At 35.5% G+C, this 20,460-nt stretch overlaps 1 protein-coding gene across 2 annotated transcripts in view; it reads right to left on the reverse strand.

Annotated features, from left to right (window-relative positions):
• The window catches only part of EMB1974 (NHL domain-containing protein), a 230,278-nt gene that overhangs the window by 201,222 nt on the left and 8,596 nt on the right, over positions 1-20,460 (reverse strand). For both annotated transcript variants that reach the window (XM_089830348.1, XM_089830347.1), the window contains exons 2-3: positions 15,970-16,084; positions 2,987-3,075 (exon numbers count right to left, since the gene is read on the reverse strand). In XM_089830348.1, coding sequence (XP_089686474.1) covers positions 2,987-3,075; positions 15,970-16,084 — 204 coding nt within the window. The remainder of the gene's footprint in view (positions 1-2,986; positions 3,076-15,969; positions 16,085-20,460) is intronic.

Genomic DNA, 20,460 nt, shown 5'->3' on the forward strand with positions numbered 1-20,460 from the left:
TTGTAGGGTCATTTTGCGCGGGATTGTACAACGGCAAACACACCCAAACTACTGTGCAGATGGTGCGGACTTGGAGATCACAAAGATTCCAAGTGTCCAAAGTCTGGAGTAAACTTGATCACTGTCGGCATGGATGTAGAGGAGGTTCTGGCAATTACACGGAGGTAAGCGAAGGAAAAGAGAAAATTGTTTGAAGCGTAGGCGGAAATTGTAAAGACATCATCAGCGAGGACATCTCAGTTGAAGGACATCACCGGCACCTTGGCAAGGAACTTCGCAGAACAAAACATTGTACGACAGATCTTACAAACGGAGGTACCGGTCAAGATAAGTGACCTTCTCACAATGCCCCAGTTTCGGACGGCCATTCTAAATCATGCACCATTTCCGAAAGCAACGGAGGACAAAGGAAGGGATAGTAGTGCAACAAACGGCAACAGACCCAATGCTTCTGGCTCTCACGACGGGAAGGCATCTGGCGGTCGTCAAGATGGGAATTTTGGGAAAGGTTTTGACAGACACAATTGTCGACGGAGGGTCCAGCGTGAATGTGTTATCGAAGGATACCTGGAAGAAGTTGGGAAAGCCGACCTTATGGCCACCTGCATTCCAATTGCTCACGGCAGACCAACACGTTGGGAATCTTGAAGGCGCAACCGGTAACTATTGGAACGCAACCATTTTTATTGGATTTTGTGGTTATTCCATTGAAAAGAAAAGGATATGATGCTATTCTGGGACGGGATTGGTTGGTGCAAGCAAAAGTAAAACATGATTGGAAACGAAATACCCTATCAATGGAGGGCGGAGGCAAAAGATTCACAATTGACATGCACACGCAAATGGTCGGCGAGGAGGCAGCATCGTCAGATTCTGAAAGTGAAGGCGAGAGTGATGACGAAGGAAAGAGGAGAATGGAACTGGACGAAGGAATATTGAGACTTGATGGAGGATAGAATGATGACGACCTGGACTCGATGAATGGCCTTTACCACTGGCAGATAGAAGACTACGAACTCTTTCCGAGTTGTAATATGCTAAGGGTCGACGAAGGTGAGAAAAAGGAGGAAAATGAGTGTCCGGAGGAATACAGAGAAGCAAATGACGCAAAAGAGGTTACGGCTGAAGAAGGGAAGGACATACAATACAGACCCAAAAAAAAAAAAGATCCCACCATTCGGTACACGGTGAACGGACTGCACAGGAGGAAAAGAACACATCACACCATAAAATTACTTGAAGGGTACCGACAGCAAGGAAATAAGTTAGATGTGCGACGACTGCAGGCACAATGGGCGACGGAGGTAACACAGAACAGACATAAGGCGTGGCATGACAAACTCAGTAGGTTTCAGCCGGAGCAGTTGGTACTCAAGTACATATGATTATCCTCCCGGACGGCATCGGCAGTAGAAGAAAACAAGAGGAATAAGAGACTGCAAATACATGTATTACAATTTGGCTGCTCATGTTCAGATCTATGCCATACAGTAGGTGTATGGGTATGTAGAAACTATTCTAGAGAAATAAAAAGGTCAGCAATTGTTAGTTAGTAATTGTTTTAGTTGAGATACAATATCTTTCAGCATTCAGTTTCATATTTCATCTGTATGCAATCATTTTATTTAATCATACAAAAAAGTCAGAACCAAAAAACAATAAAGACAAAAATTCCTAAATTGATTGTCAAAGTCAACCAAAACCCACTACATCAGAAATTTCAAATTTGCATAAAAATCCTATTGGGGATCTTTCAAAATGGTGGTGTCATATCCTAATGTATCAAATATGGCCCAAATCATTGTTATAAAACTCGTACTCTGCAATAACTCGGCCAGCCCAAAAAATTGTAAAACTTGGAATCGCCAAAATCTCCGCCAGTAAATCGGTAATAAATCAGCACTTTTATCGAACATTTGAAAAGATATAACTTCTTATAATATTTTTTAAAACTACAATGAATAAATTGATAATAATAAATATAGGTTTACTGTTCATAAATCTATGAAATATAATTAATAAATACATAAATTTATGAACCCATATAAACTTATATGAAACTTCAGATTGGGAGATTGACAGTAGGAAACAGTAAATCAACAGTCAATGCAGACAGTATAGGGGACTGTCCGTATCTCTTTAACTCATGATAACAACACAATTCCACCCCAAATCTGATAGAAATGACCTTATATAGTCTAGGCACCACCAATCTGCTGTACAGTTTGTAAGACATACAATGATCAAAGCCTGAAGATGCAGAAGTTGAAAATGAAGTCGCTATTTGCAGTCGTGTTTGTATTTGCACTTGCAGTGCTAATAAACCGCCTCCTCCGTCATGTATGAAGAAATCTAAAATCATTGTCTTATAATTTTTTTGTTTTTATGTTTTACTGTTTTTGGCCCCAATTTTTATGCCCTAAGCGCGCATCTATTGGCAAGTTTTTTACCAAACTATTGCCGTGCGACATTGGATAAATCACAGGCAATTTTAACTGTGATTATGTCGTCCTCCAAATATATGCTTGGTTAATATTTAAGGATAAGTCTAGATAGAGTATCAATGTTGTGTCCGAGAGTGACAAATGTCTATCATCCAATTTATGGATAGGACAGAAAAGTGTCTAGAATCCCCACTTTAAGAAAATATTTTCAAACATGGCAGATTGTGACACTCAAGTAATATTTTAATTCTGAAAACTTATATTGCAATTATCATGCATTATTCCATCATGAAATAGTTATAGGACTATAGTTAAGAAACCATATAGATGATGCTCCATTACCCCAATAAATTAGACATTTGACCAAAACATACTGTCACAGGGAAGCCCCAGGAGATTTTCACAGCAAATTCTCTAGAAGCTTGAAACCCAAAATCAAGACCAAAACAGAAGATTCCACATGCTGCAATGCATCCTGACAGTGAAAGCTTCTACCAAGATTCCAACAAACACAAGAAATTGGCATTAAGCAAATACGGTACCTTCAAGTGTATCTAGTGTTGATTCCAAAAATGTCAAAAGATCCAGTCCAGAGGATGCAACATTCGATTTATCTGACACTGTAGAGCATCTGCAAAAACAGAGTAGCATCAATGGATGGTAGCCAAGTTAATTTCAGACCAGGTTTACATTGTCGATACTCAATTAGATACTCAACCTCACAAATAGATTTTCCAAGCACAGACACATGTAATTCTCCACTTGAGCAACGGCCCATGCAATAATGCAATTGAAATTTCAAACACTTATATGGGCGCCAAAGTTGTTTGTAACCTTATATACTTTGCAAACCAGAGAATTGAATATGTGTTCTAAACAACTTGAATGCAAGTTACAAATAAAGCTTAAGAGACAATCAAAAAGTAAACAAGGAACTGCCGTTAAGTATATAACCTGATATCCTACAGGTCTGGAAGTGCAGTCCGCACTTATTCTTCTTATCCTATATATTACATATGGCCTTATAAATATTATTCCTAGCATGAAACATTATGAGACATTAAAAGCTAAACTAATCACTATGTGTTAGTTAGCATTTAATTATAACCATAAGTTGTAAGTCACCGATTTAAGGAAGAGGCATATGTATTGACCTAGGTAAAAGACATGTCCTTTGGAATGTAATGACCTTTAGTCAGGTATATAGGAAGGTTAGTAGTGCAGATTGAAGAACACACAATTACAAATAAGTCTGCTTCTTCAAGAAATACAATCCTATCAATTTATTGCAGATAAATATATATAATATTCAGATCAGAAATAAAGGCCACAACTTCTTCTATATTCAGATCAACAAGATCATTCTCAGCAATCTAGAATAGAATTAAATCTTCAAGAAGGAAATATCTTAGGACAGAGTTCATTGCAGATTTGACTGAACATTTCCATCAGAATTTGCAAAAACTTTACATAGTATCAAAGCCAAGTTATCAAATCTAAGGCTCTGCAAAATTCAGTTATCAGACTTCATATATATTCAATAGCTTTCTCCTATCTTCAATGGCATACACAATAAGACCCAAGGACAAGTTTGATGGGAAAGAACACTTTGAAGCCTGGATATTCAGAATCTTGATGATTCTTGAAGAGAACAATGTTAAACAATTCATTGATGGAGCATCCAAACAACCCCCAGTTGAACCTCACAAATCTATATGGAGCAAAGGAAATAGAAAAGCTATTCAAATCATCTTGGATGGAGTTAAAAATGATATTGTACCTATGCTTACCAAACATCAAACTACCTTTGATATGATGAATGCATTACGAAATGCATATGAAGTAAACAATGCAACCAAGGTCCTTGCATTAAAAAGGCAACTAAATCACATTCAAATAAAGAAAGGAGAATCGATAAATTCTTATTTCCTAAGAGTTGCCAGTATTAGAGACGAACTATCAAGCATAGGAACCATCATTAGTGACATAGAATTAACACTTATGGCTATAGATGGATTGCCAGATTCATGGGAGAGATTTGCACAAAGAATAAGTGCCAGAGATCAGCTTCCGGACTTCAACAGACTCAAGAATGATTGTCTTCAAGAGGAATCTAGAAAACTAAAGAAAGGAGGGAAACCAAAAGTAGAAGATGAAGAACTTCACGTTCTTAATACAAACTCCTATAATAGCAAGAAGAAGCATTTCAAGAAGAAAAAAAGAAATCAAAAGAATGGAAAGCCCAAGAAAGATTTATCTAAGATAAAGTGTTTCAAATGTGAAAAGTTTGGACACTACAAATCTAATTGTCCTGAGAATTCTAAACAACAAGCAAACTATACTAATGTTACTAGAAAAGAAGAACCTATGATCCTGAGAATCGAGTATTGTACTCATCACTATTAAATGAAATTTCAAGTAAAGCATGGGTAATTGATAGTGGATCTTCTAGACATATAACGGAATACAAAGAAACTCTAAATTCTTTATCAAAGAAGGTTAACGGTGAAGTTACCATTGGTGATAACTCAGCACACTCTGTTGAAAGAATTGGAAATTCTACTTTGAAACTAAAATCAGGAAATACTCTTCTTCTTAAAGGTGTACTCTATGTACCAGGGATTAAAAGAAACCTAATCTCAATTACAGCACTTGAAGATGATGGACACAATGTTGCATTCGTGGATGGCAAAGTATTAACCTGCGCTAAGAACTCTTCTATCAAGAAAGCAAAGTTAATTGGTCAAAGAAAGGGATATTTGTATGAATTGAATACAGAATCTAGTCGATCCATTCAAGCCCTAGTTCACAAAGTTGAAGATTCAAATGAAATATGCCACAGAAGATTAGGGCATCTAAATTTTAAAACTTTATCAACTATGAAAAAGATGGTTACTGGATTACCCAAATTAAATAAAGACCGCCCTAGTATTTGCAAAGGATGTGCTCTGAGTAAAAGCACCAGAAGTCCCTTTCATGATAGTACTAGGAAAACAAATAATGTACTAGAATTAATTCATTCAGATTTATGTGGACCTATGGTTGTTCCTTCTCTTGGAGGATTCTGGTATTATATTTTGTTCATAGATGACTTCTCTAGGAAAACATGGATTTACTTTTTAAAATGCAAGGAATCAGAAGAAATTTTACAAAGATTTAAAGAATTCAAAGCATTAACTGAAAATCTTTTAGGACATAAAATTAAAACCCTAAACCCTTAGAACTGATAACGGAGGAGAATATAACTTAGACTTGTTTAAAAGGTTTTGTAAAGAATCAAGGATTAAGAGGAAGTACAATGTTCCTTATAACCCAAAGCAAAATGAGGTAGCAGAAAGAAAGAATAAGACAATTATAGAAGCTGCTAGGGCTATGATTTTTTACCAAAACCTAGAATATTATCTTTGGGCAAAAGCCTCTTGTACTGTTGTATATATTCAAAATAGAAGCCCTCACTCCTATCTTAAAGATAAAAGCCCTGAAGAAGTATTTACTAAAGTAAAACCCAATATAAGTCATCTTAGAATTTTTTATTGTCCTATATATATCCATGTTCCAAAAGAAAAGAGAACCAAGTTAGAACCCTCTGGGAGGAAATGTATTTTTGTAGGGTATAGTGAAACTTCTAAAGCATATAGGATTTTCATACCTGGATAGAAAACTATTGAACTTAGTAGAGATGTAACTTTTGAAGAAGATCTTGCATTCAAAAGAGCCATAAGTTCTGATGAACATTCTCCTTTATCTAGTTCTGAAAGAAATAGTGAATCTAGGTCCCAGAGGGAGAACTTAGAAGAAATCGAAGATGAAATTCAAAATATGAACCTTGAAGAAAATTCAAAGAAAAGACCACTTTGGGCCATTAAAACAGTTGAAGCAGCTCAAGATTTTGCTACACCTTTCGGAACAATCAGAGAAAGCAAAAGACCTAAAAGATTATCTGGTTATACAACTAACATAAGTGATTTATCCAAAACTAAGCCAACCAATCCCTCTAATGCTATTAAATATACAACTTGGAAAGAAGCTATGACAGAAGAATACAATCTATCATGAAAAATGATGTTTGGGAAATTGTTCCAAGACCTAAAGGAAAATATGTTGTTTCTTCCAAGTGGATATTTAAAATAAAGCATGCTGTTGACGGTAGTATTGAGAAGTATAAAACCAAATTTGTAGCCAGAGGATTTTCTCAGAGAGAAGGGATTGATTATGAAGAAATCTTTGCTCTTGTTGCCACATATACCTCTGTAAGAGGAATCTTAGCAATTGCCGCATCAAAGGTATGGAAGGTACATCAGATGGATGTGAAAACAGCATTCCTAAATGGAAAGATTTCTGAAGAAGTATATCTGGAGCAATCTGAAGGATTTGAAACTCATGATCCTAACGCTTTTGTTTGTAGGCTCAAGAAAGCTCTCTATGGGCTTAAACAGGCTCCCAAGGCCTAGTATGAAAGAGTTGATAAGTATCTCACCAGCATAGGATTCTCCAAGAATGAGGCTGATCCAAATTTATATTATAAAAGAGATAAAGATGATATGGTAATTCTAATATTGTATGTTGATGATCTACTAATAACCGATGATGATCATCTCATAGATCAATGCAAGAAAGATCTAACTAGAGAATTTGAGATGAAAGATTTGGGACTCCTCCATTACTTCCTAGGACTAGAAGTACGGCAGAATTCTGACAGTATCATACTAAATCAAGGGAAGTATACATTAGATATTTTAAAAAAAATTGGAATGTGGAATTGCAAACCTATGTTTTCTCCTATGGAGACTAATCTACATAAACTTAAGGAAGTAGCTGTAGAATCGCCATCCATAGATTCTACTCTCTACAGACAGATGATTGGGTCTCTTATGTACTTAGTAAATACAAGACCAGATATTTGCTATGCAGTTAATGCCTTAAGTCAGTTTATGTGTGAATCGAAGGAGATTCACCTAGTCGCAGTTGAACACATTATGAGATACTTACAAGGCACTCTTAATCTCGGACTCAAATATGTAATGACCCCAACAGGTTATAACTTCTTCAAACACCAAAAATCTTTATACTTCAGTTGTTTGACATTTCGTCAAACACTTTGCAAGCAAGCTCTGATACCACTGTAATAACCCTCCTCAAATCTGCTCTCAAAGATGCTGATTGAAGGCTCAAAGAATTTTGTCAAACAATTCACATGCAAGAGACATATGACTGATATAGTATTTCAGCTTGCTTTAAATGACTTTTTTCCAATTTGCATCAATGAGAATCTAGTGATAGAAGATTACAATGAACTACACAATGACCTAACATGAGTGTGCTCCTAATTTTGACAATATTCAGTGCATATATTATGATCTAAGCATGAGAAAAGAACACCTACAGCCAACTGGCATTTTTGCAAACAGTTGGTATGCAAACTATCTAGCTGATAAATAATGAGATTGAATTGCTTAAATGACACCAGCAACTATTATCTTTTTGATTGCAATCAAATTTCTAATACAATGCTCATGAAATATGGCCAAGACTTTGGCATTTACATGGATTACCAAAATGACAATGCTGGTATAATGCACACTTACAGCTGAAACTTATAATACCCTAAAAAAAACAATACTAACAAGGGAACCTAGTTGTAGATGGCTGTAATAATTTTCCTTCAATGCTGCCCCTTTTGTTTTACTTTTTCGAACTGCTTTTTCGGCCTGCTTTTTCAGTTCCGCTTTTTCCGCTTGCTTTTTCGATTCCGCTTTTTCCGCCTGCTTTTTCAGTTCCGCTTTTCCCGCTTGCTTTTTCGATTCCGCTTTTTCCGCCTGCTTTTTCGGTTCCACTTTTTCGGTTCCGCTTTTTCGGACTGCTTTTTCGTTTCTGCTTTTTCGGATTGCTACCCTGTTGAATCTCAAGACCATATCTTTCAATGGCGTCAAGATTTTCAGCTTGAAGGGATTTCGTCCTTCAAACTATTGAGACAACCTCTAGAAAATTCTCCAATTTCTTTGATATTTCCAACCATGCTTAAAAGAAGCTCTTCCATTTCTTTTTTAGTGTTCTCACAAGAGCTCTATCCTTCGTTTTCTCAATGTGGGATAAAACATAACTCCCTTTATGTAACTTATGTCTCCAATGTGTTATAAAATAGAAGGGACTCTTTTAATTTAAATATTTCCCACAAACTATAGTCTATGTATTAATAAAGTTAAATATTTAAATTTAACTTTATAAAATAGCTTTATCAATGCAAAACAACTCTTATCAATGATAAAAAAGTCTTCTTGCCGATTTTAAACAATTACCATTGACATACCGCTGTCACTGGATGTCCACCCATGCCCAAGATGACTTACTATTAATAGTAAGTATGCCCAAAGTTGCCTCAAAACCCCTCAGAAAGACCTGCAACTGAAACTATCTAGGCCAAATGGCCTCTAAGCCCTTTTGATGTCCTGGTTAGCCTACGAGACCGTGGGGAAATAGGCTAACGACAACATAATGCTATGAATGCTAAAAACGGGACATTACAAAATATGAGAAAGTTGCTTTAGACTTACATGGATTCACTGATTCAGATTGGGATAGAAGTGTTAAAGATAGGAAAAGTACTTCAGGATGTTGTTTCAATTTGGGATCAGCAATGATATCTTAGATATGTAGAAAACAATCTTCAGAATCACAGAGTTCCACAGAAGTTGAATAGATTGCAGCAGCGATGGCCTCCCGAGAAGCAGTATGGCTGAGGAAGTTACTTGTCGGATTATTTGAGAAAGCTATGAATCCCACGTTTATTCATTGTGATAATCAACATTCCATCAAGCTCTCAGTGAATCCAGTTTTCCATGACAGGTCCAAGCATATTGAAATTCCTTACCATTATGTGAGAGATATGGTAGACAAGGATTTTGTAAAATTGCAATACATTTGCACTGCAGATCAAACAGCAGACATATTCACCAAACCTCTATCTAGAGTGAAGATAGAACACTTCAGAAGGAAACTTGGTATGGTTGAGTTGTAATCCATTTATACTCTCTTGATTATTAATAAAATAATTTTATTTTGTCAGGTTATTGACTGTTATGGGCTCCACCATTTGTATTCATTTGTATTCATTATTTTAAGAGGTGACGATCTCTGAAAATAAAGAACACTTGTATAAAACATTATAAGAGGTGACAATCTCTTAGATGATGTGCTAAACAGTAGAGTTCTACTGTAAGATCTAGATGAGTTTAAGATCATTTTGTGATGTTGACATTGCTATGTTCATGGGTCACAAATTGGATAGAGGAAGAATTTTAGTATTCTCCAAGTTTATCCTGTATTCTGATAGATCTTAAACTCAAGATCTTGTTGTGATATAGAAATACCAGTTTCTATGAGTTAAAACTTGGATAAATGGAGAAATTAAATTACTCTTCAGATTTATCTTGTATATTATCACTAGCAACAGTGATTTGTCATATCACAGGTTTAGTAATATGACTTTGTATCATGTGTTCTATGATACTTCATTCTAAGAAGATACAGACAGATATAGAGCATTAATTCTTGCTTATTCATCTGTATTGATGTTGCTAGATATGATATCTCTCTGTATGATTATCAAGTTAAGAGGGAGTGTTAAGTATATAACCTGATACCATACAAGTCTGGAAGTGCAGTCCGCACTTATTCTTCTTATCCTATATATTACGTATGGCCTTATAAATATTATTCCTAGCATGAAATGTTATGAGACATTAAAAACTAAACTAATCACTATGTGTTAGTTAGCATTTAATATAACCATAACTTGTAAGTCGCCGATGTAAGGAAGAGGCATATGTATTGACCTAGGTAAAAGACATGTCCTTTGGAATGTTATGACCTTTAGTCGGGTATATAGGAAGGTTAGTATTGCAGATTGAAGAACACACAATTACAAATAAGTCTGCTTCTTCAAGCAATACAATCCTATCGATTTATTGCAGATAAATATATATAATATTCAGATCAGAAATAAAGGCCACAACTTCTTCTATATTCAGATCAACAAGAAGATCATTCTCAGCAATCTAGAATAGAATTAAATCTTCAAGAAGGAAATATCTTAGGACAGAGTTTGTTGCAGATTTTACTGAACATTTCCATCAGAATTTGCAGAAACTTTACAACCGATGTACACAATAAATGTGCATCCTCCTCAACTATCCAAATTAACACTAATAGAATGACGTAATAGTGTAAATCAACAAAATTGAAAGTGCATAGATATCTGACATAAAGCATACATATACATAAAATCTTCATCAACAAGGCCCCTATTCAAACTAGCATTTATAGTGTCACAAGAAAAAAAAAGAGTTAAAACAATTATGCACACTATCCTATTAAAAATCTCCTCAACCACGTGTCTTTCGTCAAATAGCATTACAAATGTGACAAGACAAATACAAAATATTATGATTCCCAAAGTCAATAAATTGTTATAAGAGATCTTGAGAACTTGTATGTATGATTTTCAGCACTAAATGTATTATCAACTGTTTCTCAAAGCAGGTTACATAAAAAGTGAGATAGGATTTTGCAGTGCCTTATGAGCCACAATACCTTCAAAAAACAACAATACAATTGAAAACAAAATCTCTCAAAAGGATTGGAAATCTTGATGTTTTAATTACCAAAGATGGTAATGAAAAAAAGAACACTTCTTTGTCTCCGTAGATAAACAAAATAGTTCAAGGAAATTTCAAAATACAGCTCGTATAAATAACATGAGATCATGAAGATGCTCCAAAAAGGTTGCAAGCTAAAATTAAGCTGAAAAAATCTTAACAAAATATAACACACAATAATAACCAAAATATTTTTTCAACTGGAATGGAGCGGAAGATATGCATAAAATCCATCTTCTAGCCTAGGACAGACTATGTCAGCCTTTATCTGCCAAAGGAGCTAGAATTAGAGAACTTAATAGTATGAGCATTGCTATGGGAGCCAAATTGGTTTGGAGTATATATAAAGATTGTAATAGAAAGTGGGTACAAATACTCCATTCCAAATATCTTGATTTAGATGATCCAATCAGAATTCTTAGCATTCGAGACCCTCCGGCAGGATCAGCAATATGGAACTCTATCACAGAATGTAGGCAGATTATCAATAAATTTGTCACATGGGATGTCAATAATGGAAGGAAAGCTCAATTTTGGGGAGGGTTCATGGGAAGGACACCCAACTTCAGCAAAAATGGAAAATATGGACATTATCAAAAGGGAAACTAAAGCACAATGGGGGAACAAGATTGCAGATTTTGGTCATGTCAGTGGGCAGAATGGGTTACAACAGTGGGAATGGAATTCTTTGGAGAACATCGAAGCGCCTGAAGAACAGAAGGAAGTACTACAACTCATTCTAAATTCTCAGAAAATTATGTGGGAAGATAAACCCGACATCATCAGGTGGGATGCTTCCCAATCTCGAGAGTATAAGGTCAGAATTTGATATAAAGCTATGGAAACAGCGGTTCCTCAGCCCATCTTGCCTACAGACCTGCTTTAGGGTAAACATTGTTCCCCCAGAGCTGGAGCCTTTGCTTACCTCGCATTGCAGGGGAGGATTTTAACGCAGGATTGTTTGAACAAGATAGGCAGGTCTGAGCAGGTGCAGCTTTTGCAAACAGAATGAGAAAACAGCCAATCACCTTCTTCTTGGGTGCCCTTACGCTAATTACTGTTGCAACCACTTCCGGCAAAAACTGGAATGGGCTTTCACCCAAGCCAAATTCTATGGAAATCTGATTTTCTATGTGGCCTAACAGTATTCGGAAAAGTTCTTTCTCAAATCTATGGTCTGTGATCCCTTCCACTATTGTTTGGGAGCTCTGGAAAAAGCAAAATAGGAGGATCTTCAAAGATGAAGCTTCCCCTAGGGAGTCTCTTGTGAAGAAAATTGAAAGATCTGTCATTGAGCTGGTCAACTCTGCGACTGCAACTTCTGGAAGGTTTGAGTTTTCATCTTGGGACAGTAAGATCACTAAACTATCCCCAACCCTTGTTCCTCCCAAATTGGTAGGCCTTGCAAATGCAGCCAAGAAACGTCGTTAGCGTCAAAATACACATTGGACAGCTCCAGAAGAGAGATGGGCTAAAATAAATTTCAATGGCACTACTTGGGGAAATCCAGGGCCAAGCGGTATTGGGGTCATCATCAGAGATAGCCAGGGTGCTATGTTGCAGGAATACACGGAGGCAATTGGCATAGGTTCGAATAACAGAGCTAAGTTTCGGGCAGTGGTTAAGGGATTGGAATTGGCGTCACAGATGGGAATCCAAAGAATCCAGCTGAAGGGAGATTCAAATTTCGTAATCAATGCAATTAACGATAAGGCTGCTGTGAATTGGAGATTGTACATATGGGTTGGACGAATTTTGCTTCTTCTTGATACCTTTGAGGAGTACAGAATTGAGCATATATATCAGGAAGGGAATGACAGGGCTGACGCTCTTGCAAACAAGCTTCATTGGAAGCATGATCGTATGCTCCCATATCATTTGGCGCTGTATCACTGGAAGTTTTGGAGGATGGAATGCCTGATTCCATACTTACTAATTGCCTGCTTCTATGAGCGCTGGATTTGGCGCAGAGGGCATCAAAGAATGCACTTGATTGCTGTGTTGTGAATTTTAGAGTATAGATATTAGAATTTTCTTCCTAGCAGGAGATATGCTGTATTAGATCTGCTGCATCCCACTTTTTGCAGGTAGGATATATTTGCCATGGATTTGGTGTCCAGATGAATTCTGTAATCCTTGTTGATATTTTAATATATAAAGGGAGCTGGTACTTCCAGCTATTATATTATCAAAAAAAAAAAATTACCAAAATATTTGATATTAAACTAGGGAGCAAAAGTCACCTAACATAATCACCAAAGCTTTATCCATGAATGATAAAAAGTTAAAAACAACTAACAAAGAAAAAGATAAGAATTTAACTAAAAGAGAAAAGAATTTTCCCAATATCTATCCTAAAGACTAAACTAGCCATCGTATACTAAATATTCCAATAATACTTTATTAGCCTCCCTTAATGGTCAATCTACTGACTGCAACTTATCTCAAAATTTTACACATATTTCTTGACTTGATGACTTGTAAGACTATTATAGTATAATATTTAAAAACACAACATTACAATATAACCAATTCATAGTCTGTAATTGCCTGGTGAAATCACAATAAAGTTCCACATTTTTGGCATGTGTGTGCAAGATTGAATTCATGGCAAGCGTTGTCAACCTGTATTGTCCCCTTTTGTTCAATCTTAAATAATTGGGAAAATTTAACTTCCAAAGCTTAAGTAAGAATAATTGTCTACAATACCACTTCATAGATGATTGTTCTTCTATTGATTACTATCAATATCGCTGCTATCTCTAATTCAACAATTAGATATATGGCATATGATTTTATCACTAAATCTGCACTTAGTGCAATACAATTATCTCTAATGTCTCTGATTGAAATGATAACAATTATGCAAGCAATGTATATTTCTGCTAAATAATATTAGCCTTCTTTGATATGACAATTGAAAGTATGCTTGTTGTTCGGTAGCTGTCTCTATTATGACAATATGAAGTATGCTACAAAATATGTATTCCTATCGCTTATAGCGATGGATAATCTGCTACTTCTGATATGTCTATATGAATGTGCAAATATGTATAATGATATCGATTCTAGCAATAGGTGCTGCTTCTGGTATGTCGTTACGAATATGCAAATAGGTACGGCTCCACTTACAGTGCTGTAGTGATGTTCCCGATTTGTCTTGATAAGCTTGCAACAATGGTGGTGCTCTTCCTGATATTGATCTTGTACTATATGAAACCAGTTTCGACACTAGGCTAAATGCTCAATTAGAGAGATCCAAATAGGATACATATAAAAGAGATAAAAGATACCAAATTTTTGAGGGACTGAGTTCAACCTTCACCTTATATCTTGCCAGATGGGAATGGTTGCATTCAAGAGACATGCCTCTTCTCTCCATAATTATATTGCATATCCTCATAACATACGCAGGTCAATTTAATATGCAAATCATGCCTCTTCATGTTTAAGAACCATTTTGAAAAACTTGGCTAATAATTGCCATTAATTATCTAATTGCATATGTTATCTTTGTCTCAGTCGATCTTCTTTGATAGTTCTCCCTTGATTTTCATTTCTGTTATCATTCAAGTCGCTCCCTGGTTATGACTAACCACAGATTTGTACATTACACCATGCTTAATGGTTATTAGATATCTCTAGATTGATCCTTATTCATTAGTCTATATCATAGTTCCAAGAATCACGGCGATTCATGCAATTCATGCGATTCAGCGATTCGATTCAAGCCAAACGATTTTTTGTGAATCGGTGAATCGAATCAGCGATAAAGGGTTTATGAAATAAGTTACTCACTAAATTTCAAGGGTTTTTTTAATTTTCCGATTCATGGCCGATTCGATTCCGATTCATGGCCGATTCACGATTTGATTCGGCCTTGCCGATTTCGATCCGATTCCGATTCTTGTTACTTTGGTCTATATACTCTAATCATCCTTATCAATTATATGTCAACAAAATGTCTTGGTTTCATTGATCTGAAATATGCAGTGCATTGAGTGCATATAATGTTTATCCTTATCAGAAGTATGTGATCGATTTGCCTTCCAAACGATGAAAGATAACCAATATTGCTTTCCTGACTATCAACACCAAGACTATTTGATCGTGATGACTGATCAACTATAATGATAATACCCTTCGACTCTGTTGATGGATTACTTAATCGATGAATATTGGATGATTGATTGGGAGGTTGCTGATTGTAGCCTTTGATTGATCCTTAATTGATCCTTTGTATGCAATGATAATATATTCCTCTTCTTGCTTAACATGAATGATCCAACTGATGCATAGTAATTATGGACAACTTATAACTTCCTTGTAGATCTTCATATACGATTGATCATTATCTACTGATTGATAACTTGCTGATCTAATCCTTCTTTCATTATGATGATCTTCCCCCTTCATATGTTATTTATATCTCTTAGGCATATTTCCTTTTATACTATTGATCTACTCCATGTGTGTTGTTTCATCAATGTATTATAATTTGATGATACCCTTTACTCTTGGTAGGATAGAGAGATAGTCAATCTACAAGTTAAATTGTGCTGCGCCAGGATTCAAGAATATTTAATTGATTATTTTAAAATTTATTTTGTTCCTTTGAGTCTAGTCTTGCCTGATCACACGTATTTTTAGGTTAAGTCTAACCTCACGTATTTGTAAAGAGTTATTTCATCCAAGTATCTCTAATCTACGTTAACGTATTTAGCATGATGATGTATCATTAAGGATGACATGAAATTATGGTTGCAAAATCTTTTTATCTGCATTTAATCCAAAATTAATTGCCAGTAACAAAACTGGCTATAAAACTGACTAAATATTAATCAAAGATAACAAAACAGTAATCAATTCACCTGCAATTTAAGATGTTCATCCAATCCCAGATACCATGTGTCCTTCCAAGATCAGAAGTCAATGAGTGCATTGATCTGAGAGCAGAATTATATCCTACTCCTTCAATCCAAAGCCCTATCAAGAGAATAATCATGTCATAATCAAAATATTTCTTAGTCTGAAGCATCTTTCTCAGCATGATTTGCCTGTTCAAATATTAATGCACTTAAGTTACTTAAGTGCGTGAAATAAACAATATGCAGAACCTTCCAACTAAGTAGAAGACATCCTTGTAGATTGAACAATCAAGAGGGTATGACATGTATGAGATCAATAGCCATACAAGGTGCTTAAAATTGAATCACCTTAAGCCATAGGAAATTGTAGCAAACAAAGACAACCCTCTGCACATGAACTTGAATTGAAAATTTGATCACTCAGTCAAAAATTGAAATACAACCACAAAGAATCAAATATTGAAAGCCATCGAACCATTTTCAAATAGGAATTAACTGGTGATGGCAGCTGTCATAATAAACCAATAGAAAATTGTTAGGCTATCAAGATTAATCAATCTCAACAAAAAGACAAGAATGTCTAAATGTACCATTTCATCTGAGGTGACTCGCCAAAAATGGAACAAGCATAGAACTACATAAGCTCAAATTCAGTTATTAAACATGCGATCTTCTTGGAAAACAGACTAGTCAATAAGCCCAGAAAATCAATTTAGTACAGCTAATTGATTCTTCAAACTAACATCTATACCCCAACACTGCATGTATTGTTGAAATTATGACAAGGTGACGATACATTGATTCTCCAAAATAACACTTATAAATGCAACACTGCATAGACATTTGAATTTTATACTTTCGAACAAATCAAAAGTCAACACGGTACAACATTATGCCACAGATTTTATTTCATTTTCAAAATTAGAAAATGTAGAAAATACTGGGAAAAGAAGATTTCTGGATGTTATCATACTTCAGTCCAACATTGCCACTTGAATGACCACATCATTCATGGCACTACAAGAAGTCTGATGTTGCTTCCCAACCTGACATGCTCCGAAAACTCCAAGGTTCTAGGTCTGTATCTCTGGTAGTCCATTGACAAAATCTTCCCAAACAATATGAAATAGATAATGCACATTTAAGTTTCCATACCGTTGATGCCAACGTGTACTAACTGAGGAGATTTTGGTTACCATGGCAAGCTCTAGAGAATCAACAGAATCAACAATTTTGAATAGACCATGATCCTCAAGACCCACGGCAATAGTAGAGTGAGTCTCTCAATCAATTATACTGCACTGATGTGAATTGATGGACACCTCTAGCAGGGAGAATGTCTCAAAATTCGACAAACTAAGTGTTAAATTTTCATTGCTTTGTCATGGTTGTAACTTGTACTAACACTTGTAGATTTTATGTGTGTTTCAAGTTACCTTCTCAAAGCATATGTATATGATTTTAAGAGGCATGTTTCCATAGAGACATGTCTCTTTAACTCTCATTAGTCATCAATAACATTTGCTTATTGTCATGATAAAGAGAAACAACCCAGCCCACCAGAAATAGATTCTTTATTACATCTGCAAAAACTCAAATACAAAATATTGCTCTCCTTTTAAGGCTGCAATTCTCAATGATCACTCAAAGATCAGGATCAGAATAGAAATCACCACAGTATCATATACAGAAGTCACGATACTCAAAAGAGATTTAACAGAGAACACTCATAAACTACTGCTAAATATTGGGCTAAATAAACAACCCAGCCCACCAGAAATAGATTCTTTATTACATCTGCAAAAACTCAAATACAAAATATTGCTCTCCTTTTAAGGCTGCAATTCTCAATGATCACTCAAAGATCAGGATCAGAATAGAAATCACCACAGTATCATATACAGAAGTCACGATACTCAAAAGAGATTTAACAGAGAACACTCATAAACTACTGCTAAACTACTGCTAAAAGACTGAATAATGTATGCTATTATTAGAACTTTGAATGACTTAGAAGAATATTACATGAAAAGAATATTTAGAAAAACTTCTTCAAAATGTAAATGCTACACCTACTATTTTGCATCGTGTATTTTCATGAACCAATTATAATAATAAAAACTTCAGCTATCTCTCAATCATTGAAAACTGTCATCTTCAGAATGTTGACCGACAACCAAGATAGATGCCACAAGATATGAACAACTTTGGTTACAAGAAATAATAAAGCTCAAATGGACTTTCTCATCAAAAAGGACTACCAGCAAGGATAGCCACATGTACAAGGAGTCGCGACAGATGCCACATAAGAAAATGACAGAAGTAATACGACACCAAAATGAATACAAACAGTGCCATACACAATACATTGCCAATAGGGTGAGCTTTGGCATAAAGCAAGAATGGCAAAACTGATAATATGAAATTTCAAACAAAGAGCAATAAATGATTATGATAAGTTGACGCCAAGTCAGCCTTTGAACTAATTTGAAGAGAGAACACTTGAACATAGAAGAATAGGAGAACAATAGAGATGATATGAAGAAAGCAACACCTGATATTATCGTTGATGAAACTCATCACCATAATAACTGTTCCAACTCCACCAGCATGAATGAATTATAATCAATTCATTATTACAAGTGTTACCTGGGGACGCATTTCCAGCAAAATTTGACCCGTCCCCGTTTCCAGGACATCCCATAAACTTGGAAACTTCCGTAAACCTTTCCCTTGGCTGTCCCATAAAATTAATGTTTCAGTTTTGATAATTTGTTTGACTTCCACTCTCATGTGTACTCTAAAGTTAAATTATTTAACACAAACATTATATGTTAAGGTTCTATAATTCATATAAACATACTTTATCCATGTTTTTATATGAATATTTAAAATTCCATATATAATACAGTTGTTCCCACTGTCGTCCCCTGCTCCCAGAAAAAAAAGTCTAGGAAACCCGTTTCCCCATAACCCCATCACATTGTCCTAGAAATTTGGGGTAACAAAGATTATTACAAATGAATCTCACATAATTCAAGGCACTTCAATGCAGTTATGAAGATTTCTATAGCAGCTACTAATAATTCAACACTCATTCTTAACAAGAGAGAGATCTTCAAAATGTCATCTCATCACAAGTGCAAACAAAGAGCAACAAATGATTATAATAAGTTGATACCAAGACAGCCTTTGAACTGATTTGAAGAGAGAACACTTGAACATAGAAGAATAGGAGAACGATAGAGATGATATGAAGAAATGTACTTAAACTCAATTGCTTCCCTCTGAACCATATCCCTCAAATAATGGTATTTAATTTCCACGTGTTTAGTTTTGTAATGAAAGACTGGAGTAACTGAAAATTTCACACAACTTTAGTTATCACACATTATCATTGTAGGTTCCAAAGGCTACCCAAACAAACTTGCAAGCAATTTTCGAAGCCATGCAGCTTCTCTTCCAGCCACACATGCTGCAACATATTCTGCTTCAGTTGTACTCTGAGCAACGTAAGATTGTTTCCTGCTGCACCAGGAAATCATAGTTGAACCTAGGCTGAAACAACATCCTCAAGTACTCTTCCTGCCAAGCACACGTCCTGTCCAATCTGAAACAGAGAACCCCTACAAGTTCAGCTCTACACATGAAGAATATTTCAACCCATATCCCACTGTACCACATACATATCTCAATGTGTGTACAGATGAAAAAAGACGGATTTGCCTTGGTTCAGCTATGAACTAATTCAAGGTATTAACTGCAGAACTTATGTTAGGCCTTGTGTTCACCAAATACATCAAAGAAACAATTAACTGTCTGTACATAGTAGAATCAATTAATCTGAAGTGGTTGCATCATCATGTAACTTTTTCAGATTTTCGTTCATAGGAGTTGCCATAGATTTACACTAACAAGTCAAATCTCTTCAAACTATCAGTTGCATATTTACTTGATATAACTTCATTTGATCTTTGTCATACCTCAAGCTAGAGGAAATAGTGCAGCAAACCAAGATCTTTCATTTTAAATTCTGAAGCTAACTCCTTACATTTGAAATAAGATCATCATTACCAATGAACAACGAATCATCAACATAAAGTAAAAATTTGGATCAGCATCATTCTTTTGGAAACCCATACTCATAAGATAGCGATCAATTCTCTAATACCAAGCTCAAGGAGCTTGCTTAAGACCATATAATGCATTTTTCAATCTACACACATTAGACTCCTTATTATGAATCACAAATCCTTCTGGCTGCTCAAGGTATACTTCCTTTTCAATCGCCCCATTTAAAAAAAGGTTATTTTCACATACATCTGATGAAGTTTCTAACCCTTCACTGCTGTAATAGCTATGATGGTTCTGACGGAAGAGTAACGAGATACTAGTGCAAAAGTTTCTTCATAGTCTATGCCTTTTTTTGTGAAAAAATTCTAGCTACAAATATGGCTTTATGTTTTTTTGTACTTCCATCAGCTACATGCTTAA

This window comes from Cupressus sempervirens, chromosome 5 (assembly GCF_028749045.1).
Source record: "Cupressus sempervirens isolate cs-2001-9-10 chromosome 5, ASM2874904v1, whole genome shotgun sequence".
Lineage (NCBI taxonomy): Eukaryota > Viridiplantae > Streptophyta > Pinopsida > Cupressales > Cupressaceae > Cupressus > Cupressus sempervirens.